Source organism: Embiotoca jacksoni, unplaced genomic scaffold, assembly GCF_022577435.1.
Source record: "Embiotoca jacksoni isolate LCO1_2020_lvr unplaced genomic scaffold, fEmbJac1.0.p SCAF_120, whole genome shotgun sequence".
NCBI lineage: Eukaryota > Metazoa > Chordata > Actinopteri > Embiotocidae > Embiotoca > Embiotoca jacksoni.
In genome coordinates, this window is record NW_027185253.1 from 56076 (window position 1) to 83530 (window position 27455).

Consider the following 27455-nt stretch of genomic DNA (forward strand, 5'->3'; position numbering starts at 1 on the left):
TGACGTGCCTGACTGCGCGAAAAGTAGTTTCTCCAGATGAACGAGCAACGTTTACAAGCCGTCCGTGAACGCAGCATTTTTTTTTTTTTTTTTCATTCTTTTGCGTCCCGAAACAAAAACAAGCTGAGTGTTGGGTCACATGTAGCAGCACCTCCAGAGCAGCAAGAGGCAGGAAGCGAGCGGCAGCCAGTCTGAGCGCTGTCGGTGTCCAGGAAGCAGCGACTCCCGCTAACGTTCCCTCCCGGTTCCAGTCGCCGAACCGGTGCGCTCCACATATGGTTCTCCTCCGGCACATCTCCATCGCCCTGTCCGCCGCCGTGGCTGCCCTGGGCTCCGCGCTCTTCATCGCCTTGAACTACTTCTACAAGAGGCGAATATGGTCTCCGCAAACGGAATACTGCACGATCAAGGAGGTGAGCTTGTTTCTATTTTAAACCCCTCTCTTTTTATTATTTATTTTATTTTATTTTATTTTATTTTATTTTATTTTATTTTATTTTATTTTATTTTCTACTCAACTGCTTAACTTACCGGGAAGCCGGCTATGAAGAGACTATTACCACATCTGACAGACTGAGGGAAGGAAACACTGCAGAATTCTGATGAATGTAATTGAGACTATGATGATGATGATGATGATGATGTCTGGTGAATGCATGTCAGTGGCAGAAGTGGTCGTGATGAAGATGACTGTGATGCTTTTAAAGGAGATATTTGAAAACAAGAGGATGTGAATGTGAGAATGGTGATGATGAAGAAGAGGAGGAGGAGGAGGATGCCACTGCTGCTGACTGTCATAATGGTGATGATGATGATGATGAAGATGATGGTGACACTGGTCAAAAAGGTGTGAATAGTAAGGATGATGAAGAGGATGAATACATTATTGTATTCTTGGTGATGAGGAAGACAGTTTGGATGCAAGTGGTGAAGAAGAGGATGAGAATACATGAAAATGCATTATTCATATTAATGATGACAACGGTGATAGTGGAGATATCAGCGGTGATGAAGATCCTCATGGCTTTGGTGATGGGGATGATGTGATGAAGAAAATCATGCTTTTGGGGGCGATGATGAAATATACTGTAGAGATGAAGATGAGGAGAAGGTGGTCTTTATGATGATGATAATGATTATGATGTCACTGATGAGGACTGTAACGGTGATGATGATTAAGATGATGATGACGGAGATGTCACAATTGATGAAGATAGTTTTTACAGTGATAACGGTGACCGTAAAGATGAAGACGGTGATGATGTCATCATTGATGACGAAGAAAATCGATTACATTGGGCGAGAAGAATATGAAGATTTGGGGGGGGGGAAATGGTGTGATGATGATGATGATGATGGTGGTTATTGTGATGATATCACCGATGATGACGATGGTGACTTGATAAAGACTTAAATGGTAAAAAGGAGACAATGTAACATGTTTGATACCAAAATAATGCTACTATTACTACAGACTACTGTCGATTTGTTATTGCCTGATTATGTGTCGCCATATAAAGGGTGTGTACGTTGTCATGGTTGCTAGCTGTTCTGAATAAAGTCGCCGTGGAGACAGCTGCAGACCTCTGTTCAGGAAGTCAGTTAATACAAATTGAACAACAGAAACTCTCACCTTGAATTCTGTGTATAGATCTGAAAGCTTGTCCTTGAGCTGCTCAGATAAGTTTGAGCTGTTTTTTTTCTTCCTTTGTTCCGAATGCTCCCCGACTCTGTTTGTATTCTGGCTTTTGGTCGTCCATAAATTGTCCTTGATCGTCGGCTCAAACACAAAATATATCCGTAAATGACTCACCAAGTCTCAACGGACTTCTTGATGCCGTAGACTGTGTATGAAAAGGGGTGTAGTCACCCGGGTATGAAAAGTAAAGCGGAGGCTGAAGTGCCTTAAAGTGCAGTACCACTGACAGCCACTGGGGGTTGGCTCCAATAGACTCCCATTCAAAAAGTGTCAAATTCTCCCATGAAATACGAAGTCCGTAAAGTCGTTTTGGTGTCATTTGCTAAATTCAGTCCTTCTGATCAGTTTTCTGGTGGACCTTCTGAAAATAATTCCAAAATTAATCAGATATTAGGTCTCAAAGAGCGCTATGTTTTAGGGGCATTCCTGGTTTGATTGTCACGCCTGGGGTGCGGTCAGGTTTCCGGTATAGGTGGGCGGGGCGTAGTGTCCTCGTGCTCTCAGTCAGAGTCACCCGTTGCTCCTCCGCCAGCTCGTCCAAATATGGTCACTTAAAAAAAAAAAAAGAAAAAAAAAAAAAGAAGATAGCTACGGTTAAAATATGCGACTGGAGGTTTAAAAACAGCAGTTCGCACATCTGGAAACGGCAGCTGGAGTTCTCCCACAGACACAGAACGCAGTCACTTCATCAGCTCGAGTTACGAACTCAAAGTCAGGTTTTGATGATCCTAAACAGAGCGGTCGCTTGTTTTTCGTTTCTACTTATTAGATGAAGAAGAAGAAGAAGGAGAGTTTAGACAGTCAGAGGCTCAACTGTGTGCACTGTCGAGCTTAACATCCCGTTTTTTCATGTAAACAGAAGTCAAAAACAAGCAGCAAATCGCATATTGAAGCTGGAACTGAGTGAAATTCAGTTGGTTTTTTTTCAAAACAAATGTCAGGGATGATGAATTTGCTGAATGCTTTCTGAGTGGAATGATTCATCTTTTGCTCAAATCGATGAAAGAAAAAAGAAAAAAAACAAAAAGGGCTAGTCACAGCAAAGCGTGACTCGCATCAAACCCTCGTGTGAGAAGTTGGAAACGTGTAAATAGAGGACTAAAGTGATTCATTAATCACGAAAATATCTCCTGAGTCGTGTTTTTGTTGACCCCGATCCATTGATTGACGGAATATTTAAGGTCTGGTTGCTGAAAGACAGAACATGCACAGACTGTGTTTCTGACCTTCTGCTCGGGGAGGATTTCCGTCTCATTTTCCTGCAGACGGACAGAAAGGGGGCAGAAATGAAGCAGCCGGGCGACCGAGGGTGTTAATGAATGAGCACTACAGCCGCAGCCCGAATCTCTTCACGAAATCTGTTTGCGTGGCTCTAATCTTGTTTCCTCGACACAAACAGCAGCAGTCTACAAAAGGCTTGAGCCCGCTTCATCTGGCTCAGCCCCGTCTTCCGAAGATAACGTTGCCAGTATCTGCCGGCGGATCGCCGCAGACTGGATGTGAATGTTTTTGGCTGCCAGAGCCAGAACGCAGCGATCACATCTCCCGGCTCGGTTGTGATTTTTGTTATTCCTGCCGCACGACTGCAGAGGATCATATCCGTGGAGGTAAAAGTCAGAATCCTTTTTTTGCATTCCAGCAAACCCGCGGTTTTTTATACTGTTCGTATGTTCGCTGTATTTTTTTTTTTAAGGATTCCTCTTCGCGTGCGTTCAGCGAGCGCTTTATTAGGAACAGCACACTGACAACGTGGGCTGGGCCTCGTTCAGATGAAACCTGAAATTCTGCTTCGCGTCGACACGATTCACCACGTCACGTCTCCAACTCTCTTCTTCGACCGCATCCCGGAGGCGTTGGACTGGATTCAGAACCTGCTGATGCGGGAGGCCCGCTGACGTCCTCTGAACTCACTGGCATGGCTCGTGTTTGCCTTGTGACACGGTTCTTAATGCCGCTGCGAGGGGCCTTTAGAAAATGGTAAACCTCGGGCCGTAAAGGGCTGCACGGCAACACTGAGACCGGCCGTGGCATTCACGACGCGATTGCTGGTGTCAACGGGTCCAAGAAAACGATCCTCAAACTATCACAAGCAGCAGCGGCAGCAGCTCGGCCTGTCGACGGCAGGCGGGTCGTCTCCGTGGACCGAGGACGCCGATTCCGATCCGCCGATCTGCAGCCTCGGTAGAAATGAAAATCAACCGACCAGACGTCGTTTTTCCATCTTCAAGCTGTCCAGTTTCGGTGAAACCGCGTCCACTGCGGCCTCGGGCTTCTGTCCGAGGTGGCCTCCTGCCGTCCATCCGCCTCCGGGTGGCTGCGAGTCTTTAGCTGCCCGAGTCGTGTTTCCCACCATCCCGATGTTCGATTTGAACATGAACTAAAAGCTCCTGATCCATCTCGGCAGACACGTTGGTCGGTTGATCGTGCTGACCTCGTGAATAATAAGCGGCCTCGCCTGAAACAAAGACCTCTTCGACATTCTATCGAATCATAACCGACACTTCAGCGACGACGGTTTTTCTCGGAGCCGAGATAACCCTGACGGCGTCGCTGACATCACCAAACGCCTCTAAAGCTCCGATGTGTTTTAATTCCTATCGTACAAATGAGAGTTTGTTGTTTTTTTTTTTTTTAGAGGCAGTTTTGTGTCAGAACTATTTCCAGTTGAACAGGTTCCACGATGGTGTTGCAGCCTCTCGGAGGACGTCGGTACCAGTTTCTTCGTACAGAGACGGGGAAAAAAAAACCAGAAGCGCTGAAGTAGACGCCGCTATATGTCTGGAAATTGTTCAGTGACTTAATTAGTGGGCTTCAGAGGAGGTCATAGGGGCACTCGGGAGCAGTTTTGGAGAGTTTAATGCGAAGCGAGGCCAATCACATCTTGACTTTCGCTCCGTGCTTCAGATAAGATATCTCACCTTCTCACCTTACTCTTGAAAAGAAGGAAGAGGGACGAATTCGCCGCCTGTTTGATCGCTCAGTTGACGCTTGATCGCAGCTATTCTGTCGCTGTTGTCGCCCCGGCGGCTGCAGTAAATCACAGCCTGAAGTCGAGGCAGACCAGGCGGAGAGAGGAAGTTCGTACAGAGAAAATTCGAATTTAATCACAAAATATCTCGTGAACGGCTGATGAGGTGTGACGGTGTTAGAGGATCAGAGTTTCTCTCTATCCGGGGATGCAGGTGAGCCGGCATCTGCTTCGCTGGAGTGTCCTTGAGCAAGTTGTTAAATCCCCGTCAGATCCAGCAGCGCAGCTCTGTAGCTCAGCTGCTCTTTTTTTTTTTGTCTTTTCTTTCTTTCTTCTCTTTGTTGAGAAGATAAAGCTTTTGAAATCAATGTTGTATCAATACTGAATATTGTCTGACCCCGCAGGAGGGAGTTCAACAGAAAACAGAAAGGTGACAAAGGGAGCACGAGATAAGAAGTAACAATCGGTGTGGGACGTTCTGTTCGGTGAAAAAGCCTGAGATAAACTTGTGCTGTGTAATCCTGAGGCGTTCAATCAGACGGCTGGTAAGTGTGCAAGAATTGATCGCTGTGCGCAAAGTCCACGCAGATAGGGAAAGCGGCTCTGCAGTCTCAGCAGCTACGGCGAGGCTTCTGCACTGTCAGGGTTTGAGGTTCGCCTCCCGAGCGGGGTAACAAGTAAGCCAGAAACACACGGCGTGGAGCTTCTGAACTGTCAAAGCAGCCATGTTTATCTTCTCTGATGTGTTCACCCAGTAGCACCAGGCGCTGATTACTGCCAGAAACGTGGGAGAAGAAATGCAAATCATCAAAAATATCCTTAAAGCCTTTCGTCTGATCTCTTTCCGCGGCAGTTTACAGGGGACTCGCGGGTCGAGCGTTATCTGCCAAGGAATCAGCTTCTGGAGGAGCAATATTGAAAATAATGTAAAAGTCTGAGGCTATTAAGACTTGATCATCCATCAACAAAGTGAGGTGACGTTTTTTTTTTGTTTTTTTTTTAATATGGAAGCTGATGTATCTCGGCTCTGAAAGGGCTGATCCGAATTGGTAATTAACCTCCGCAGAAGCCGCACTCCAGCACACGGCATGAATAAAGACTAACCTTGTGTGACTTTTAAAAAGGAGAAGACTGACGTGTGCGGGATCTCGGAGGGATTGTGGCGCCTCGGCGTTCTCCGAGAGCACCGAGGTTTGAATCCGGCTGCTGACCTTTTCTAAAAGTCAGCCGCTTGTCTTCTTTCCAGATGCAGGAGGCTCGGTAGTAAAGAGCAGGGTCGTCGCCAGCGGACGTCTATTATTAAAGTGTAATATCACGAGTTTCACCTCCAGAGGTTTGCCGATGCTGATTCATATTCCTGAACATTATTAAGTGTCTTTTGCACAGCCACGAGATCAAACATTAAAATGTCTGATGCGGTATTTTGAGACGTATATCGAGTTCAGATGCATGCTGCAACGGCATTGATTTCGATTGATTAATTTATGGTTTAATCTATAATATATTAGAAACTAGTGGAGCTACAGAATCCCTGAAGCCAAGGTTAGTTTCTAAAAAATTCAAAGATATATTGAATTTACAGTGATATATATATATAAAGAAGAAAAGCAGCAGATCTTCTCTAAAAAGAAAACGTTCAACAGTTTTATTTGGTCAACAATTAGCAAAAAGCCTGTGGATTAATTTTGCTCATGATCGAATAATCGAGTAATTGATTATTTGTCTGGTGTTGGATGTTTGCCGGTCCTAAAAATGATCGTCTCTGATAACTGATTTCCCAAAAGAAAAGTTCTGGTTGAAGATCCACGGTGCATCCATGGAAACCGGCCAATGAACCTGCTTGTATTTCTCAGTTTTTACTGTTGCAGAACTGCTGTATCACCATGACAACAGAGGGATTTTTTTTTTTTCTTCTTCTTCTTTTTTTGTTACGCTGAATATAGGTCATGGTGTTGTTCACCTGCAAACTTATACAACGCCGCGGTAAATATTTACTTCAGATCAGCAGAGTTACACGAGTCTGCCGTGGATGTCGCTCTGAATAAGACACGCCCACTGATGATGTCACGGTTCTTGCTTCAGGCCCTGCTGTTTTCTTGAGAATCCAATTTGGACAAAGTGAAATTACGGCGTCCCCAGATGAAAGGTCATGCTAAACTCAAATAGGTCAACGCTACGATGTCCCTCTGCAAAGAAATGATTTTCCCTGTTTGCTGTAGAACGGTTGCTTCATGTTTTGATGCCCGTATACATGAAAACATGACGTGGTATAATAATAATAATAATAATAATAATAATAATAATAATAAACTTTATTTGTATAGCACTTTTCTAAACTCCAGTTACAAAGTGCTTCACAATGGTTGTTTAAAACGACCATAAGAACAGATTAAAACAGGCGTATAAAAGAAATAAGAGTTGATCACTAAAATCAACTGAAATCTCAGACAAAAGTCTGTTTTTAATAAGAGATTTAAAAGATGTCATAACTCGGGGGGGGGGGGGCCTCTGACGGAAAAATGCTTTCGTCACGGGCAGGCTTGTAAGGAGCAATCAGGTCAGCTAGGTAGGAGGAAGAGAGTCTCTACAAAGTGTCTTAAAAGTCAACAGTAAAATCTTGACTGCGTATAAATGTAGCTCATTTCAGTACCACTACTGGACCTAAAGACGCCCTGCACGGCTTCCAGTAGGCGTCCCGGTAAGCCATCTACTGTGCGTGGCGGTTACCAATGTGCTCGGAGTCAGCTGGTGTTTGTTCAGCCCACAGCGTAGACTATTAAATATCCGTAAAACCAAAGACAAACCGGCTGCTCTTTCAAAACCCTCACTAATCCTCAAAACTCAGCAAATACCCTTCACACCGTGTTGACTAACTCTTTTTCTGTTTTTTTTTTTTTGTTTGCCTCAAGTCTCCATTTCTGAAAGTGCCTGTGCTCCGCCCGCAGGAGGAGGAGGAGCGTGGGAAGCGTCAGGTCCTGGTTCTCGGCCTGGACGGAGCGGGAAAGAGCAGCATGCTGCAGGGTTTGAACCCCGGGGAGCCAGCGGCCAAGAGGAGCCGGAGCCGGTGCCGGCCCACCCGCGGCTTCAACTTCATGAGCCTGAACGCCCCCGCCTGTCAGCTCGACTTTCTGGAGAGTAAGACTCCTTTTTATCCCTCGTCATCAAACCCTGGAGGCTCGGCGTGGAGTCGAGCGGGCGTTTACGTTTCATCAAACGTCAGGAAACGGGGAAATTGGGGAGAGTTTTTAAAACCCTCTGTTCAGCGTGGTTCGTCGATCTCCGCAGAGGTGCAGAACTTTTTGAAAAATCGAGTTTTTCTTATGAAATATCACTGAAAGACTAAATTGAAGATTTTGGGACGTTAGTGGACGAAATGGCCTCAAAATCTGCCATTTCTTTGTGTCGCTATGGTATAATCTATTTAATTGTCAATGTCAGCAAACTGGCATTAGCATCATAGCATTAGGTCACAAAAGCTAAAAAAAAAAAGTTGAATCTGCATCACCTTTTGTTGCAGCGCAACATTAAACGGCAACACGTTTCATTGGCCAACGGTTGTCGCGCATTAAGCTTGTACTGTGAACAGCGGGAGGTCTCCGTCTGGCGCTTTAAACTCTGAAAAACTGAAATCAGCTGCTGACTGTTACAAGAGTTTTGAGACTGAACCATAACCGTAAAGATTGCCGATCCCGACAGTTAAACAATTAGCTGAAATAACTTCCGATAAAAGCCCACGAAGCTGCGGGTTCAGCTGTTTACTCTCTGTCGTTTCAACCCGAACGTGGCGCAAATTTGACTGGATTTCAAAGAGAAAGAAATGCAAAGAATGAGAAAGAAAACGCAGGTCAGTTGATTCAAATGTGTTTGTTTAATGCGACAAAAGTCGAAATCGTCTTCCAAATTTTGAACGTTTTTATGAGAAAATTTGAAATTTGCATAAAAACTGGTTAATGGGAAACGCACCAAATTCAAAACGTATTTGACTTTCTGATTTGACACGCCGTTACTACCGACGTATTGACGATTGCTACTTTACGTACGTGTCGGCGAGTAAGTAAAGCTCGACTTGTACGCGAGGGGAGATTCGATCCCGTTCGCAGCCTGGCTGTTCGCAAACCCGCGTGCTTTTCCTCGCATCTCTTCCCTGAAAGCTTGCAGCATCTATCACTGCCAGCACAGATGCAATCGCAAGGCAATCTCCGGCTCTCGCTGTATTGTTCTGATCAGTTCAGCGGCCGAATGACCCGTCTCGCAGCTTCCGTTCGCTGTCGAGGTGTCACGGACGGCGACTCTCCAACCCGAGAAGCTCGAAACTCAATTACAATTTCACACGAACGGAAACGGGAAGTGCTCGAAAAGGGAGGATGGAGAGGACGTGTCCGGTTCGACGGCATCGTATTTACAGACAGACTCGCGGATCCCGCAAAATGCAGGGGTTCCGCCGAAAAGCCACGTCGCCCGACTGAAAACAACACAACCGACTTCTCTCGGTGAAACGCTCGGCTGCAGTCGGCCTCAGAATTACTTTCTGTTCTTGGGAGGAACGCGTCGCGCTCGGCGGCAGATTTATTCATGATCCGACCGCGGAGATCGGTGGGCGCCAGCTAATCCTTTTCTCATCTCCGAAAGCCGGAGGAGCGGCCGTCGCCACCCGCTCGGTCAGAACAGGAGGACGGCGCGGTGGATGTCGGGAGTCTTCGTCTCGGCGACGTTGACGCGGAGGCACGTTGACGGGTCGGGAGCTGAGCGGCGCACACGGGCCGAGCGAGTTCTCTTCATGAAGTCCACCGGGAGAAGCCAGCGAAAAGCTTTCAGGCTCCACATGAAAGGGTTCAGATTAGATCAGACAGAAAAAGTAGTTTTGGGGTTTTTGAAACACATTCGATTTGGATTGAACGGGAACCGAGAGCGTGGCTGGGCTTTACAATTCTCAAGCTTTCCTCTTGGGTAGTCCGGTCCAGTCTGCTCTCCACTTGACTTGAGAAACAAAGAAACAGACCTGTCTGTGTCTCTTCGTCCAGACTACGGCGCACACTAACGCTGACAACATACTCACTACTTCATTATTTGCAGTTTCCCCGTGTTTTACAAAGGAGCAGCTCACTTTCGTCTGAATTTCCCCGATTTGATGTTTCTCTGAACAAATAGGTTGTTTCCAGATCCACTCGATGTTTACCAGCTTAGGAAGCAAAGAAAATCAGACAGACAAATAGAAAATAAGCTGCTGATTATACACCGCAGCCCACCCATAAAAAAAACAAAACAAGCAGTTATTAAACGTGAAACACATTTTAGAACCGACAGTCCGAAAAATCGTGTTCAAAAGATTCATTACATCTACTGTGTGCGTCTTTGTGGAGCTGTCATAGCAGCGTCAACACCTCCTCCTTTGTCCCCAGCTGTGTGCAGCTGCTTGCGGGCGTCGCCGTGGGGGACGCCAGTCCATCAACACCACACTTAAATATCAGAGCATTTTCTTGTCCTCCGGCGGGCTTGACAATTTTTCAGGTGTACTTTTCACCGCCGCGTCCGTGCTCGCGTCTCGCGAATCAAAAGGTTCGGGGACCGGTTCCCGTTGTGCAACGCGGCGATGTCGCAGAGAGCCGGAGGAAGCCGCCTCCGCCAGGGAGCGCTCAAAGTTACGTCGCTCGACCGACGTCAACGCCTGAGCTGACTCGCATTTTGTGACTGCTGATACGCGTTGAATTTTGGGAGAAACGAGAGGAAAGTCGCAGGGAGCCAAACGCAGCGCGCGGGGCTGTTTGGCAGGTGAGGAGCTTGAGTAGGTGCGTTGCCATGGCGCCACAGTTCAGGTAGGTTGCACTAAATCACCCCCCCCCACACACACACACACACACACCTCCCTCCCACCCCCCTTTCTTGATCGACAGTAAACATGTGAGATCACGCAACTACCGTTTAAGATGCAAACCGCTACCTACGAGTAGGGTTGTGTTATGAAAGACAAATCTGACAGGGTCAAAGTTTGAACTGCGGCTGTAAAAGCTGGCATAACCCCACACCCACACCCACACACACACACACACACACACACGCACACGCACACACACCCACACACACACACACACACGCACACGCACACACACCCACACCCACACACACACTAGCTGCTGCAAGGAGACAGCTTATATATATGCACACACCCACATCATCCACACCCCTATGACTCATCTGAGTGTGTCGTGCGTGTACACGTGTGTGTGTGTGGGGGGGGGGGGGGGGGGGGGGGGGGGGGAGTGTCTAACGAGGCGGCCCGTGGAGCGGCAGGACGAGTGTGCCGCCGAGATCCCTCCAACTGTAAAACACGAAAGCCGCACACACCAGCGAGCGCCGACGGTCCGCCCTCGGGCACCCGCGTCGGGTACGCAGGTATTTGCTGCTGCCACATCACATCAGCTTAAGGTCCATCACGACCCAGTTTCCTAGCAACATTCTCCATTAAGCGGAGCACTGATGAATTCTCTTCTTGCCGCGCTGACTTCTGAGGCGGCGAAGGACCCCCCCACCCACCCACCCCCCACCCGAGTCACGCAACGCCGGCGCGCGGGTTCGCGGCCGGATTGCGGGGGAGTCGACGCCCTCCACCTACCGCGAAACCTCCTCCCTCCGTCGAAGCGGGGAACGGATTTCCCAACCAAATGTTGCAGCGTTGGTACTCAGGGTGCTGCAGAGTCCTTTGATAAACGTTTCTCTTAGAGGCTAGACTTTAACTCATCAAAGCATTTTGTACGACAGTCGATCCACCGCCTCTCGGCCCTCGCGCCTTCATGTTTAAAACATCGTGATTGAGTAGTTGCCGGAGTTTTTCGTAGCCCAACAAATTCAAGAGCCCTTCACACGGAGACAGGTATTTTTTTTTTTTTTCTCTGAAAGCCAAGATGAGATTCGTCCTCATTTACACTCTCGCGGTTCCTCCGAAGAATAATGCCGGGGGGACATGAAAGGAAAAAGGAAAAGCACTTTTTAAGAAGCGAAGAAAAACAAAGTAAGTCTAAAGCACCTCCATATACTAATGGATTTTTTTTCCCTGAAACGGACGGATAATGAACCTCTGAGCTCCGCAAAAGAACCTGAAACAGAAAAAACTTCACAGAAGAAATTGTAACAAAAAGAAAACAAGAGAGGAGCTGCAGAGTTATATTTTGCTCTGAGCCTCGCTGACATATCATGTCTGGAGGCAACAAGACGGTACAAAATTAATTCGACCAATTTGCCCAGGAGGGAAATGTGGATATAAATAATGCCCAAGTGCCGTCTTAGGCGGTTTCATCCCTCAGTGAAAAGCAGATAAGTGATTCCACTCGGTGCGGGCGCTGAAATGAAATGAATCTACCGCCCGTTCGTTTAAAGCAGGACCGTCAACATCTCATTTAATTCCACCCATCGATCTGTCCGTGTAATTGTTTAACCGAAAAGCTTTTTTTTTTCTTCCATCGCCGCCGCACAAACGATACGAACAGGAAACTTCCGCCACGCTGAAATGCCCTTGAGCAAGGCGGTCACTAAGGGATGCCTGGCTGTTTTTTGTGGCGCTGACCTTGCAGCGACAGTTTCTTTGTTTGCATCAATAGAAGAACATCCCTTTTTTTTTTTTTATCTCTGCATGCAGCGTTCTTTCTGCCGGTTCACACCTCTAGAATAAAACTGATATTTTGGGCAAATAGAGCCCTGGGCTGTTTGAGTTAAATAGACCCGTATTTAATTATAGAAACTCCCGCTGAGGACGATGTTGGGTTGGGCGCTGCTTCGAACAAACTAGTTTTAGTATCATATCTGAAGACAAGCTGTTCTTGAGCCCGTTTTCCGCGACTCTACTTTACTTTTTTTTGTGTTTTCCGATCGCGCAGAAGTTGTGGGTAACTCTTGGCAGCACCGCCGTCGATTTTCCAAGGAAACGTGTCAAATACGGCCGGCCAAGCTACGATTTCAACCGTTTCCACCGCGCTGCTTGATTAACGGCGCGCCACAAAACCACTCTGAGGTCAAAACAGTCTTTTGTCTCGCTGCCCCCCAACGTCCTCCGAAATAAAATGGGGGGGGGGGGGGGGGGGGGGGGGGCGCTACCTGCAGTGGAAATCGAAATCCAGAAAAGTAGCTGGCACCAAAAGCGAGTCGAGCCGAGCGAGTGCCGTCAGCAGAAGCCACATCAGGATAATCTGTTTGGTAACGGCGTACATCTTCGAAAACCTCCAGAAGTCCTGCCGGGTTTCTTACCTTTCTCATTAAGCTCCTTTCTTTGCTGCAGTCGGCGGCGGCGAGGATCTGCGGCGGTACTGGTTGGAATACATGAGGCGGACTCACGTTCTGGTGTACGTGGTGGACTCCTCTGACAGGAGCCGCCTCCCATTGGCCAAGGCTGAACTGCACCGCCTCCTGAGGGTGGAGCCCCAGCTCCCCGTGGTCGTCCTGGGAAACAAGCAGGTGAACGACATGTTAATTAACCCAGTTAATTCAAATGAAGCCGAAAAACAAATCATTTTCAAGTCATTTTGCAAACCTTGCTTTTGCTTTACATTTTTGAACCAACGTTTTCCGTGATTCCAGGCAACCGTTGACTCCCATTCATTTCCGCACTACATGAAAAGTACGCTTCGTGTTCATGTTGATGGATTACGCATCGTGATCGAGTTTTCATATTTGAATTATACATTACATGGAAATCAATGGACATCTATGGCTGCCTGGAACAGTAAAAAAAAATAATCTAAAAGGCCAAGACTGAACAACCTGCATTTAATAATGTACAACAAACATGTAAAGCCCAAAATAGCAATTTGAAAAAAAAAAAAAATTCAAAAGTACTTAACATAACAGCATTTTGCAAACGTTGCTGTTGTGCAAGATATTTGGACTATTGTTTTCTCACCACTCTCGGCAACAAATTCATTTCCATTCATTTCCGTTCGGTAGGAAAACACACAAAACAACTACCGGACGGTTTTCACAACCAAATCGAGTTTATATAAAATCGAAGGAAACGAATGTAAAGCCGGCGGCTGTCCCGAACAGCAGGAAAACGCCGCGCGCGTTTAAAAATGTACAGCAAACACGTAAAGCAACACGCAACACGGTCAAGGTGAAGTTCGACCTTAAAGCGCTTCCTGTGAGCGTATTAGAACATAATATCCGTGAAAGTGGAAAAAGAGGGGAAAAAAAAAAAAAAGTATTCCTAATTAGTTCTTTTATCCTCAAGACTAAATACACACCTAAAAGCCAACCACGCCGGGGTTAACACTTTCAAGAACGAGAGCACAAGCCGGCAGGTACACGTCGTACCCCTTTCATTTACCCAGGAGAGATGATTCATCAGACCCTGATGAAATAAACATTTCTACCCCCCCCCACCTCCATCCTCCATCCTCCCTCCCCCTCCTCCACCGCCTCATATTTCTTCCCACCGAGCGGCACTCGTGGAATTATGCATGACCCCTTCGAGGGAAGTGAAGAATTTTTTTGTCACAGCTCATGTCGGAGCGCTGCAGCTTTCATCCTCTCGGTACTGCGGGTTACTCGGCGACATTCAGCGAGAAAGGATCGCTTCAGTTCAGGCGAAGCGCGCAAACGTCTTTTTGCAACGCTGCGGGGGCGACGGCGGCGGGTCCGGCGGGGCTCGTGCGGAACGTCACGCTTTAAAACATCAAGGGGGGCTCTACAGGTGTCAAATTAACGCACTCCACTTTCATCTGCAGAATAAATAAGGAACGTTGGATCATCAAATGGAATATCTACCGCGGCCCTTTCAAACCTTTTTTTTTTTTTTACCTATTGATGGGAAAGTTGTACGGGAATCCGTATTTCTGTCACGTCACGTACGACAAAAGAAAGCGTCAAATTCGTATTTTCGCAGTTGGGACGCGCTTGGAATTCAAACGTGGTCGCTGCGACGCCGAAAACGAAAAATTCACTCCTTAACCAAATTTGCGGGATATGCAAATGATCAAATCAGTGCTGAAGCTGGAGTTTAAACCGTTTGTGCAGTCTCGGTCGAAACTTGCACGGACGGCCATATTTTGGCAAAACAGTACGTTTTAAAATTTTAAAAAAAAACCATTTCTTGCTGTCCTGACCAGTTTCATGCTCTCCACAGGATAAGCCCAACGCTGTGAGCGTGTCGGATCTCCGTGAGGCTTTGTCTCTGGGCTCTTTGACTGAGGATAGGAAGCTGTTCCTCTTGGCTGCTCAGCTGGACTCTGATGGAGCGCTGAGGGAGTCCTGCCAGGGTCTGGACACCGTCCAGGACCTCCTGCTCCAGCTCGTCTGATCTCGAGTCCGCTACAGAGCAGGTGAGGAGGAGGAGGAGGAGGAGGAGGAGGAGCGATGGAAGCAAAGGGATGGCTTAACTACATCCTCCTCTTCATCTCATCCGGGCTCTGGCTTATTTGAGGCAGAGGAGGAGGAGATGACGAAGACAGCGGGAACGAGGGCAGAGGAGACGACAAAAAAAAAAAAAAAAAAAAAAAAAAGCCAAAATGGAGTGCACCGGGTTTTTTTTTAGTACCTCCTCTTCTTCATCATCCTTTTCAAAGTACGTCCGTTTGTTTTAGAAAAAGCCACTTTTGAAGGCGGCCTCTTCAAGCTCATCGCAATTTATTTTTATTTTTTTTTAACTGTTTTTCATCCGTCTCGTCTCGTCTTACTCACCGGAGACGAGGAGGTGCAGAGCGAGGAGGACGAGCGGGACAGAAGGCGGGACAGCAGCATGAGGGCTCGTTCACGGAGTCTGTGACTCAATGATACCTCCTGCCAGTGACTCAGACCTTTGTTTAAATGTCAAGCCTGTTACAGGTTAATTTAAGCATGTAGTTTATACTGCACATAAAATGTGCACTGTAACATGTCAGGTTTGTAGATGCACAGACAGGTTTTAAAGGGAGCCTGGCGACATTTTAAAAAGCAGTGTGTTATTTTTAAGTTGTTTTTTTTCTTCTTTTGGGGGTGAAAACACTTCCTGTTTGGTTATGTTTTGAGTCACCACGATACACGTTCTCAACTTCGTCCCGGGATAACATCGACACGAACAGAACTAATCGAAGTCATACAAGGTCAAAATGTTCTTACAGTGAAGAAACCTTCAATTTTAACGGTGGTAGAATGTTCATTTAATCAACTCAACTAAACTTTAATCTAAAACTGCTGCATTTAAGAATAAATTTGAGGGCGTACGCAAATATTGATGTTATTTCATACTATTACTCCACTACATTTATCTGCCAGCTGTACTTGCAGGTAAAACAGCCTCTCGTAGGGTAGCATGTAAAATACCAGGCATGGTTAGGCCTTTACAGTCAAATTAAATCACCCAAGAGTATATCAAATTTGTCAAATTAGTCGTACTGCAGGCGGCCACAATATCAAAATGTTGCTTAATTCATCAAGAATAATTCAGTACCTAAAGAATAAGGCTAGCGTAAATGAAATTTTCTTATAGTCAATAAATCAGTTTAATATATATATATAACAAAAGCTGTGATATTGTTCTATTTCTTAATACCGGCTCCCCTCTCATTTTTTTCTACCGGAGACTTAGATATTTAAAAAGCACAAATTTATAGTTTTTGCTGGAGTGCACTCGACTACTGTATACGAAAAGGAGAACTCTCCATATGAATTCATACGAAGATATTGTTGGAATTGAATGCTGAACAGTGTTCGTATTCAATTCTCAAACCTCAAATATTGGAAGTTCATTTCAGCAATTGGGATGTCACGATACCAAGAATGTCGGTAATCTGTAAAGTCCAACTCAAATGCGGATATTCTTGACACAAAATTTGATACCACGGCAAAAGGACACAATAAAATAAAAATGATTTCATCATAAAGTCCTATTTGAAAAAAAAAAAAAAGGAAAAAAAAAAAACTACTGCACACGCAATGCGAAGTCTTAGCGAGGTTTCTTTAAAGTTCAACTCCTAGAATCAGACAAGTAGGATATAAGGTGTAATTTTTAGTTCAGCAGTCAGATTTACTGCTGAGTGTGAAAGTATTCGTCCTTGAATGTATAAATGCACTTAAGTCTTTGACTTTTTAAAGCTACATGTACAGGTAAACTGGAAATAGCTCGATCCTGATTGTTTTCGTTGCTGTGTGTGTGCAGCGATGTTTGTTTACGACGCACAACTCTCTTTACTTTTCTTTTTTTTTTTTTTTTAACAATTTGAAGTCGTGTTCGTTTTGATGTTCTGCAGAAAAGTTGCTTTCTCTTTTGGCAAGATTTCAGTGGATCGTTGTAAGTCTTAATAACCAGTGAACTGCTTTTCCGTTTGTGTACTGTCAAAATATAAATTCATGCATGTCTTCATGTTTTTGTAGCTCTCTTTTAAAAAACTGAAGCTGCAATTTTCTTAAATGGCAAATTGGGTTAATGAGTCTGAATGTTTTTGTTTTTTTTCTTAAAATAATAAAAACAAAGTCTCCTGTTTCACAATTACCTCATTTCCTGGCTGTATATTTACTCAGCGATGGCTTCAGATAGCTGGTAGACCGTTCACCATTCACACTTTATTCCTAGATTTCTGAAACCGGTATTTCAACTTGTCAAAAGGTCGTTACAGATCACCTTCACTTCCGGTTTTGACGAGGCAAAATGAAGTTGTAGCCATCTGCGCGCGATCGTAAAAAAAGAAAAGAAAAGAAGAACGGCGTTGTGGAAGTCTGAATTGTTCGGTTTGACGAGCAGAAAATGAATTAAGAGATATCTCAGACCGTCGTTGTGACTGGTCAGAATGACATTATAGATAATCTTAAATAAAATATTCTGCTGAGCTTGAGTATTGAATATGAAAACGGCTTCCCGTAGAGACATACTCTACCTGCGGATGGACCTGTGTGACCTAACAAACAGCCTGTCTGCATTGCAGAGAACAAATTGTCCTCTTATGTCTGCTGACCAAACAAGTCGGCGCAAACACTGACAGATGAGACCTACAGCACATGCCTCCATAGCTGCCTGACCTTGTTTTGTCGGGCAAAGTTCCCCAACTGGTAGAACAGGAAGTTGTCTCTTCTTCTTGTTTTTGTTTTTTTTCTAAGCTGAGGCGTCACTCTGGCTTGACTTATGACTCAGTTGGCATAAAAACTGACGGGCAAACCGCCCCGAATGAAAGCCGGTCAGCTCGTAAAGCTGGATGATATCGCAGCAGACGAATGAATGATTCACGATGCCGGGAGTTTCATGATGTTAAGTGAAACCCATCCAACTCCATTTTCACACGTTGGCGGATTACATTTCAGGGTCCCTCGTGGGTGAAGAAAAATTCTCTCACCTGAAGTTAATATTTTGGAAATACGAGACGTTAAAGCCACAACGAGGGAGTATTACGAGATTAAATTGCGAGGCTTGAGGGGTCCTAACGGCCAAGGTTGGAGATCTGGGACGGCGTTTCATTGACTGTCCGAACAAGTAGGCTAATTTCCAAATCAGCTCGATGACATTTAACTTTAATTGAGGAAAAAAAACAAAAAAAAACTATTGACAAAATATAGATATTACATTTTGGGGGTTTTACAGTTGTTAATTGTACAACGGGTTCACTTATCGTACAAATGTCATCAATATTGTAGGTAGGGTTGAATTTTGACCTGAAAGAGTTGGTTGAGTACCGGGATCCTTGAAAAAGAAAAAAGAAAAAACAAAACTGATCACTGTACATGTCTGAAACCAAATTTAATAGGTTTATTCAATAGTTAACCAAAAGATTTTTCACAATTAAAAGCAAACAGTAATATTGTCTTTGTCCAGACTCTTTTATACTAAGTTTGTAGATTTGCACACTTCGTGGGAAGCTCATTCGTGTTTTTGTGGCGTAAGATTTCAAGCTATTTGACCTCACACACCTGTAGTCGGTGATCTCAGCTGATTAAGAGTTTCCTCCTAAACGTGACGAAGGACAATTCTCGATATTCGAACTCGAACACGTGACTCGACAGGAACTTTTGAGTTGTTGAGCGGAACGAGGCTGTGAACGATTGACGGGAGCGCACAAGGTCAACACGGCAGATTGTAGGTCAAACGGTTGTGCAGCTGATGATCTGAAACAACAACAACAAAGAAAGAAAGAAAGAAAATGTGCTATACATGACAAAACTTCTGCGACTGTCATAAACAATCATCTCACCTTTTAAAAGCATCTTGGCTGATAAATTTGCAGTGACGTTCGCGGTCCCCAGAGGACGCATCCCGACCACTTTGATGATCCTCTCGACTTTTCGTTTGGCTCCGGCCGTGACAGTCGTGGTTCTGACTGAAGTATCTTGACAACCTTTGGATTTACTACCATGAAACCTGGCACGGATATTCAACGTCTCCAGAGGATGAACCAAATCAAAGCCTCAAAGTTGTTCTCTTTTCAGTTCCATGGTTCCCAGACGAGGAGCCGTGAATGAAACGGTCCAGCTGCTGACTGGATTTCCACTAACTTTGGTACATTTAGTGTGATTACGTGGATTAACACACTCGGCTGTCTCCAATAAGCAGGATTCTTAAATTAGAAACTTGATTTATGTATTTGGGTCGGGGGATTACAGAGACTCGGAGGTCACCTGGAGAAAGACCGATTCCCGGCCGTGCTTGAAGCCCAGTTAAAGCGACAGTCAACCACCAGAATCTGTACGGACGTCGAGGATCCACTGACTTTTCATTTGGTTTTAACCAACGAAAAGTTTTGGTTACGATTAAAATATCTTGACAAGTCTCAGACGAGATTTCCACCAAATCTGGAACAGATATTTAACATCTGCAGAGGATGACTCAAACTACAAAGGGTCGAAGTTTTCAGTTACGTCGTGGATAAACATTTGGTACCAAACATTCAGGACAGTTATAAGACGGTAAGCGGCATGACATGACGACAGCCCAGGAAACACTTTGCTCCGTTTCTATAAACGTCGATGGTTCCCTGAGGATGAATCCTACTGACTTCCTTGGTTGTTGGTTCTTTAACAAATCCAATCAGTCTCCTGACCACGACTAATCAATGTTTCGGTCCCAGCTGTGGTTTTAGAGCGGGGTTTTTTTTCTTTCTTTCTTTCTGAATAACTAACCAAAAATAAAACGTTACGCAGCAGAACAGAGGTGTGAAAAAAACACTTCAGTCACGGCTGCTGCTTCTTGTTTTTGTTACTCTGCAGCCACGAGAACGAACTCGGTTCAGCTGACACGAGGAAAAACAAAAAAGTCACTCGGTGTTCAAACATGTTGTACAGACGGCGGTGACGAACGCATGGTTTTTTTTTTAGTAAACAAATCGTACGTAACAATAACGAAGCGTCTAACTGTGGAGTGTTTTCTATCGTTTAAGCTGCTTCTACCATCTTTACTGTTGTAGATTCAATTAGAAATCCTCCTCCTCGAGCGACGCGCGTCTTTATTGAACGCAGCATCTCCCGGAGGCCTTAAAAGCAACCACTGCCAACGTCGACTTCCATTTCCCGCCTTCGACCGTTCGGCTGATAAATGAAGCGAAAAGTTTGATACTCCGTTCCCGAACTGCGTCTCGGAAACAAACAAGTTGAAAAAAACAACAACAAAAAAACGGTTACTTATTTTTTTTCCAGCACGTTACATTTCAACGACTGCATCTCCCGCGAAGCTTATTCCCCAAGAATCCTGGGATGTGTTGTGAAACAGCTCGACTCTTAAAACCGGATATAATTTGAGTATTTCAGACTTAAAGCCGGCAGCTTAAGGACTTTGAAATGATATAATTGTAAACATACAGCTTGAGAACAGCAGGTCAAAGGGGACATTTTTTTTTGTTGCATTCGTTGCAGTTCGTTTCCTTCTGCTGAAAGGCTCACGGTGGACGGAGGACATCAGGCCTGAATGAGTCGCCGCGTTGTTTTCCCCCATCACCGCCGCAGCGAGTCAATAAAACCACGGACCCGCCGAGCTCCGACCCGGTTTTGTCCCCGTTTGGACCCAACGGTAGCGGAGCGTCCCGATTTAAAACTGCTCTGAAAGCACAAAAGCGTACGTGGCGGTCTCTTTACGGGACTCGCCGACGATAACAGGAAAACACTTGACGGGCACAGACAAGATCATCCAAACCTTCATTTTCTCTCTCCTCGATGATCTCGCGCTCGCATTTGTTTATTTCGGGGAAAAAAAAGAAGAAAAAAAAAGGCGCCACGGTGCTAATCTGTTATTTTTGGAGAACTTCGCCGTTCGTCTTCGCGGTCAATCGTCTTCACCGTCTCCTCGGTTTGTCTCGGCACAGATTGAATTGCCCTCCTTCACGTCGTTCATAGACGCTGAAGCGTTTTCTTTTTTTGGGGGGGAAAACTTCAGCATGATAACATAGCCCGGTTCAACTTCTGAAAGGTTATGCGAGACCGCGACCACCTTCCCATCTTAAAAACTTAAAAGTACAACATTTTCATTCTGTTATCTTAATGAAGGAGTAAAAACAAACATCTTGAAGATGTTATTCTCATCCCGTAAGGTCAGAATTTATTGGGACAAACCGGGTTATTAACAGTTTTGTTTTTTTTCCTACAAATTCAAACATGTTTTCAAAACAAAGCTCACAAAGCTGGATAATGTCACGATTTAAGGCGATAATTAAGTCGTGATGGTGTTCGGCGTCTTTGAGGCTCTGGATCGAGATCAGCACTGGGCTATTATTATTTCTCTACCTGAACATTATTTTATTTTACACCTGATTCACGTCCAGAAAAAAAACAAAACAGCCCAATCAGTTCATGTTGAGTTCCGTCGTTTTGTGTCGGATTCGGATACTAAATCAATCATTAATAACTCTTCTTTTTTTTAATTTTTTAATTTCTGGATAGGAAGCGGGTGTTCTTTTGCGGCGGTCTGTCTCGCATGCTCCTAAATCACACAAATTCCAGAGGCTTTAAAAACCCAAAAGACTCCTGGAGGGCGATCGCTGATTAGTTGATCTATACATCTTATTTATTTCCCGTTTTATTCCAGAACAAATCTGCTTTTTTTGGGGGGGGGGGTGGGGAGCGGTTCAAACAGTGTAACCGTGTGGTGATGGTGCAGGAAATGTGGAAATACTTTTCATCCTGGAGAGGGGGAAAGAAAAACAAAAACAACAACAACAACAACAACAAGACGGCTGCCGAATGAGCTCCGAGGGGCTGAAACGACGCTTTTAAAACCACGCCTGGGTCACGTTCCGACTTTCAGAACAAATATTCCTGTAACAAAATGGTTTAGAAAGAAAAGAGGATAAAACGTCCCCAAACGCGACACGCAGACGGTGCCGGTCCCCTCGGTGCTCCCGGACGGCTCTTATTATCGTCTGCTGTCCGAACACTTGGACTTCTGTCAACAGTCTTAACGTCCGAGAGTCACTTTTTTTTTTTTTTCTAACCGGGCCGACGATCCTCCTACTGGACCGCCGGCTGCGGAGCGGCGAGCGAGCCCATGAAGGCGTCATAGTGCTGCCGGTGGCAGCGCTTGTACTCGTTGATTTTCCTCCTGATCTGCTTGGGCGTGTCCTGGTAGTAGTTCTTCTCGTCTCTGGCCATCGCCTGCAGGGAGGACGAAGGGGGGGGGACACGAACAGGTCTTGTTCAGGGTCGGTCGAAAGCAAAAGAGAGCGACAGATTCCGGTTCGCCGTAAGCGGCCCGACAGGAAGCTAAAAAAAATGCTAAATCTCAGCTCCTTCAGGTCTGAACCGCGGTGAAAATCCTCGAGTTTTAGAACACCTGCTTATTCGCACCGTGTCGGATCACCAAACGATATGAAATGAAATTTTCCAGGCGGTTAAAGTCAAGGATGTTTTCTTTTTCTGTTGAAGGCTTTTGTCATTGTATTAAAAAAAAAATTAAAAAAATGAACCCGCACTCACGCAACGTCCTCTCTTATTGACGGATTCGGACTTGGGCAGAGCTCACGGTCCCATTCAAGGCAACTGTTGAAAATCCATTTGAACGAGGCTCTTTTCTAATAAAAAGCCAATTTAAATTTCTGCCACTCGTCGCGCCGAGCAATAAAATTTTTTTTTTTGATAAAACAGTTACGCGTGTCCCTTCAATCTGGAGTCAAACCTTTGTTCCAAACTCTTCAAAAGAAACCCGACAGAGGGCCGAGTTTTCATTCAGGGTAAAAACACTCGGGAGACGATTTCAGTTTCCTCCGCGGCGGGACGCGTTCAGCAGGGGACGCCGAGAACGCGTCCGTCCCTCCCTCGCATCGCGGATGTCCCTGAATGCGCCACCGGGGAGCCGGAGAATATTTAACAGGTGACGCGGGGTCCATCGAAAGTTCCCCGGCGGTCCCTGTTGCGCGCGAACCGTCGGAAGCACCGCGACGTGGGCAGAACCGAGGGAAGCGATCCCCCTTCGTGAGGAAGTGCGACGAGTTTCGGCGTTTTATCGGCGAATCGTTTCGAGGACCCCGGGTCCGTTTCGAGCCGCCGCCGCGGTTTTTTTAAATCTCACCTTGCAGTCGTCTTTGTGTTCCCGGATCATGTACTGAACGTACTCGATCAAGTCGGATGATAACGTCTTGCAGTCTTTCTCCGGGAGGCTGGCTTCCTCCTCCATCTCTGTTTAAAACCAACAACAACAACAACAAAAAACACACTTCTAATTTTCCATTTGAATTCTCGTATTCTGTAGTTTCTTCGCCTAACAACACAAAAGAAGGTCTAATTCAGTGGTGTGAAACCACACACACACACACACACACACACACACACACAGAGAAAAAGCTTCACTTCAGACATTTAACCTGAAACGAACTCGTTTTCAATCCAGTTGTGTACAACAATCTCAGAACCTTTTGTTTGTATTTTATTGAAGGCGCTTTAAAAGACCTCCAGGAGGGACCAGTTTGCTTAAAGCCAAAAGAGAGAGCCGGGGAAGTCAGAACGTATTGAGGTGACACAAATATCTAGACGAGCACAAACAGACATTAATACAGCGGCTCCCTCCATGAATAATTTTACATATTTGTTTTCGGTCTGACAGCAAACACAGAAATGATCGAGCCCGTGCGCCGTTTCAGCTCGCGGCTGTTTTCTACCACTTTTGCAAACATCCCGAGGAATAAAAAGAAAGAAGAGGAAAGAAAACAAGAATTTACACGATGACTTACGGTCGAGGACGTAGGGTTTGGTGACGATGGCGACGGGAGCTTTGGCCTCTCTGTCTTTACCGAGGAGCTGTGAATAAAAATGTCAAAAAACAAAAACAACAACAACAAAAAAGACGTGAGGAACAAACGCAGTCGTTCGCGGAGGATTCGTGGTTAATCGATCGGGTCTGAGGGGGATCAACAGATCGTCCGTCTTCTCCTCTAATGTGGCATGACGGGTGTAAAACGAAGTGCCGGGAGGCGAGGGAGGGGGAGGCGAGGGTTCATCGGTCGTTTCGGGAGATGAGAGAGTTTCAGTGTCCTCCCTCCGGAGCCCAGAAGAAATGAATCATTTATGTGATGCGCTCTGTCACAAGTTAATGAAATGAAACGCTGTCAGGGGCTCCGGGAAAACAAGCCGCGGAGGACAGGACGACCGCCGATTACCCCTCGGGGTGAAGAAGAGGCTTACAGCTGCAGAGAGTCGTTAAACACGGGTAGGTTGAAAAGCAGAAAATGAAAAACAACTTTTAGTTGCTTCTCTGACGTCAAGACAAGTCAACCGGGGGAAAGGAAACCAGTTTGACGCGAGACGAAGCAGTTTCGAGCATCCGTCTCGACTCTCTGTCGCCCCCTCCTGGCACAAACCAAAAACTGCAGGATGTGATCAGGTTTCTCCAAGAGCTGTATTTGTTTTGTAACCTTTATTGATAATAAAGCAATTATAGCACCGTTATTAACAACACAATAGTCCTATAAACATCTATTATATAGAACTTGACGAGTATTAGAAAATCCGTGACCCATCTTGCATATAAACAGCCACTAAATCCCTCCAAACGGCAGGTTTTCCCTGCTTCTTAAACTGTTTTTCTATTTCTACACTTGTTAAATACAACATGTACACTTTTGCTTCGAGGTTTTTCACAAGTTGGTCTCCATCTTAACGTCAGTGTCGTCTGGACTGTTTACACCGGGCAAGTGGAAACACCCGAGGTGTAACGTGTTTTTTCTTCCCCCCCCACCCTTAAACGTCTTTGTCTGTGTTCAGCCACGTAAGTCAATCGAATAAAAAATTCTGCGGCGTGTTTCCGAGAGTGAAAACTATTCTTTCTTACTTTTGAACTTAAAAATAAATAAATTACAACAACCGCTCAGTTCTGTTGATTCCGATGAATCGGCAGTAAAAGTCAAATCTGATTACAGCTCGTCAAGCGAGACGCAACAAAAAAACAAAAACAAATTGGAAACTGAAATAAAATTGAATCTGAATCGTTTCAGGGTTAAGACGCTGCTGTGAATTTAGGACGCTGCCTTCGTCTAAATGTGTGAAGCGTGTGTGTGTGTTTGTTCGGGCAAAATTAAACCCGGAGCAGCCACTTACCTTGTGCTTCTTTATGGGCAGCGTGCGGTTGGGATCCAGAGCCAAACCCATGTCCTGCAGGTTCCTGGCCATGGACTTCCTCTCGTCCCACGCGTTTCGAATCTGTTCACTGAGAAGATGACGTCATTAAAACAACATAAATAAACAAGACACTGAAAGTGTGGTTTGGTCACCACCTCGACTCCTATTGAACTTAACTTAAAAACTTCCTTTAGATAAGAAGTATCAACTATTTTGATTTTAATTATTATTTTTTTTTTTTTATATATATAAAAGAACACGTTTGCCCGCACGCAGTAAAAAGACACATCATATATTATTTTGACAGTGAAGACCAAAGATGCGAGAACATACGAGATCTACATGACACGTGACAAAAATTATACACATTATGTCTTTTTTTTTTTGTTGCAAGAGTTGAAAATACTTCCGCGCGTGCAGGACGCGTGTTTCTGAAACAAACATGACGTCACCACGTGCACTGACAGCTAACGTTACAGCAAACGCGCTCGACGGGCCGGACTCACTTCTCAATCCGCGGCTTGCACTTCTTCAGGAACTGCTTCTTCAGCTTCTTCCGGTCTTTGTTGTAATCGAACTTCTGTCTCTTGCTCGACTTCTTGGCTTTCGGCATGTTTGCTGATTTTTCTCTGTATTCGGGGTTTTTTTTGTGCGTTTGATGGAGAGCTTAAAAAAAAAAGAGGAGAAGACGCAACGTGCGTACCAGAAACAGGAAGCACGTGGGTGTTTCGTTCCGGTCATGTGACTAGAAGCCACCTCCTTTCCCCCCGCCCCCCCCGCCCCCCTCCTTTCTGATTCCACTTTTTTACTAATTAAAAAAAAATAAAAAAAAATAAATCCTCTTATTCTTTCAAAATGTACAAAGTCTAAACGGTTTAATAAATAAATATACAAACAAGATATACATAAACGGATATAAACACAAATAGGCACCAAATCAACATGGAAATAGAGAAAATACAATGTTTTTTTTAATCTATAAGAACGTATCAAGTATGTCACAATAATAGGCGAGAAATTAGCGCGTCATTAGTGATAACATCTGTTGAGGAAAAAAATCATACAGTAACAAACATCAAATGCTGAAACACACAGAAACACACAGTCAACACCTGCAGCTCCTGATTTAAACCTCTAGAGGTCACTCTCAGTCAAAAAGTACATCACAAGCTTCTACATAAAAAAAAAAAAGGCCTCATATGAGGTCCCAACAAATTTAGAGTTAAGTAGTTGCAGCAAAAACATTCCGTTCATTACAAAACAACAGCAACAACAACAACAACAACAACAACAACAAAACGTAATCGACAAACAGAGAAGCTTAATGGGCTGGTTTAAATCAACAAATAGAAAGGAAGCCACTCAGACCCACAAAGGCTCAGAGGATTTTGGTTTGTTCCTTCTAAGACTTCATGAGTCGAGGATGAAGTTCACATCATGACCAGCAGGGGGACGGAGGGGGTTATTGTAACGCTCCTTGAAAACCTCCAAATAAATGTAAAGAAAATCTTTCCCTGGTCACGCCAACAAACATGAAGGAGTGTTTTCTACATCACCGCCCTGAAACAAGAACCAACTTAAATAAGTGCAGCATCTCCCTCAAACCCTTTCCAGCTACGGTTGTTAATCCTAAACCTTAAACAAGTAAAATATTCTGTATTTATTTATTTCAAACAGACAAAAAAAAAAACAGTACAGAAAGATGGCAGTCTCAGCTGCATCAGGGTCACACCTCCTAAAATGCAATACGATATATATATTTAACAAATGGATGTCAATATATACCAAACCAAAGTTTAAATTAAAAAAAAAAAATAAACAACAGCTAAAGAGTAAAAACAAAGAGGTTCAATTAAATCATTTTCAGGGTTTGCTTAACTTTTCTTCTACATTTGCTGCGGAGTCAGAGTTCATTTTTAAGTGCTTTCCACACTGTGGAGGATTTTTTTTTTTTTTTTTTTTTTTAGCAAATCCACATTTATGTATTTAACATTTGGTCACGATTATTAAATGCTAAAAGAAGAACTTATCCTCTGATCAACACCTGAATTAGTTGGATGTCGCCTTTAAAACGAAAAAAACAAACCTATTTCACGCGTTAAATGTGAAAACAAGCCAGCTGCCCTTCACCCTGCTGCAGAACTGCTTTCTCTGGTTGTCACAGTTTCTTTTCTCAGAGCTTTCTGGTAAAACAGCAGCAGCTCCACTGACTTCACGACAATCGATTCAGGAATGTGAAACATTTGGACACTTAAAAAAAAAACTCAGCAGCTACATCTGGAGGAGATGGTTTCTCTCTCCAGAGGTCAA

At 44.9% G+C, this 27455-nt stretch overlaps 2 protein-coding genes across 3 annotated transcripts; one reads left to right on the plus strand and one right to left on the minus strand.

The window, feature by feature from the left end:
* The first annotated feature begins 107 nt into the window (after positions 1 to 107).
* On the plus strand, positions 108 to 17109 carry arl10 (ADP-ribosylation factor-like 10). Of its 2 annotated transcripts, none has more exons than XM_069145282.1 (4): positions 108 to 413; positions 7577 to 7802; positions 12934 to 13109; positions 14776 to 17109. In XM_069145282.1, the coding sequence occupies exons 1-4, from the start codon at positions 276 to 278 to the stop codon at positions 14947 to 14949; spliced, it is 714 nt and encodes a 237-aa protein (XP_069001383.1). In that variant the 5' UTR covers positions 108 to 275; the 3' UTR covers positions 14950 to 17109. The 2 variants fall into 2 exon arrangements, with proteins under 2 accessions (XP_069001383.1, XP_069001384.1); XM_069145283.1 differs by having other exon boundaries at positions 110 to 413; positions 7613 to 7802.
* A 1003-nt stretch (positions 17110 to 18112) lies between these two features.
* Positions 18113 to 25868, minus strand: nop16 (NOP16 nucleolar protein homolog (yeast)). Its single transcript, XM_069145284.1, has 6 exons — positions 25652 to 25868; positions 25125 to 25233; positions 23762 to 23828; positions 23104 to 23210; positions 18525 to 22190; positions 18113 to 18297 (listed from the first exon to the last, which is right to left on the minus strand). The coding sequence occupies exons 1-5, from the start codon at positions 25756 to 25758 to the stop codon at positions 22047 to 22049; spliced, it is 534 nt and encodes a 177-aa protein (XP_069001385.1). The 5' UTR covers positions 25759 to 25868; the 3' UTR covers positions 18113 to 18297; positions 18525 to 22046.
* Between the last annotated feature and the right edge of the window lie 1587 nt (positions 25869 to 27455).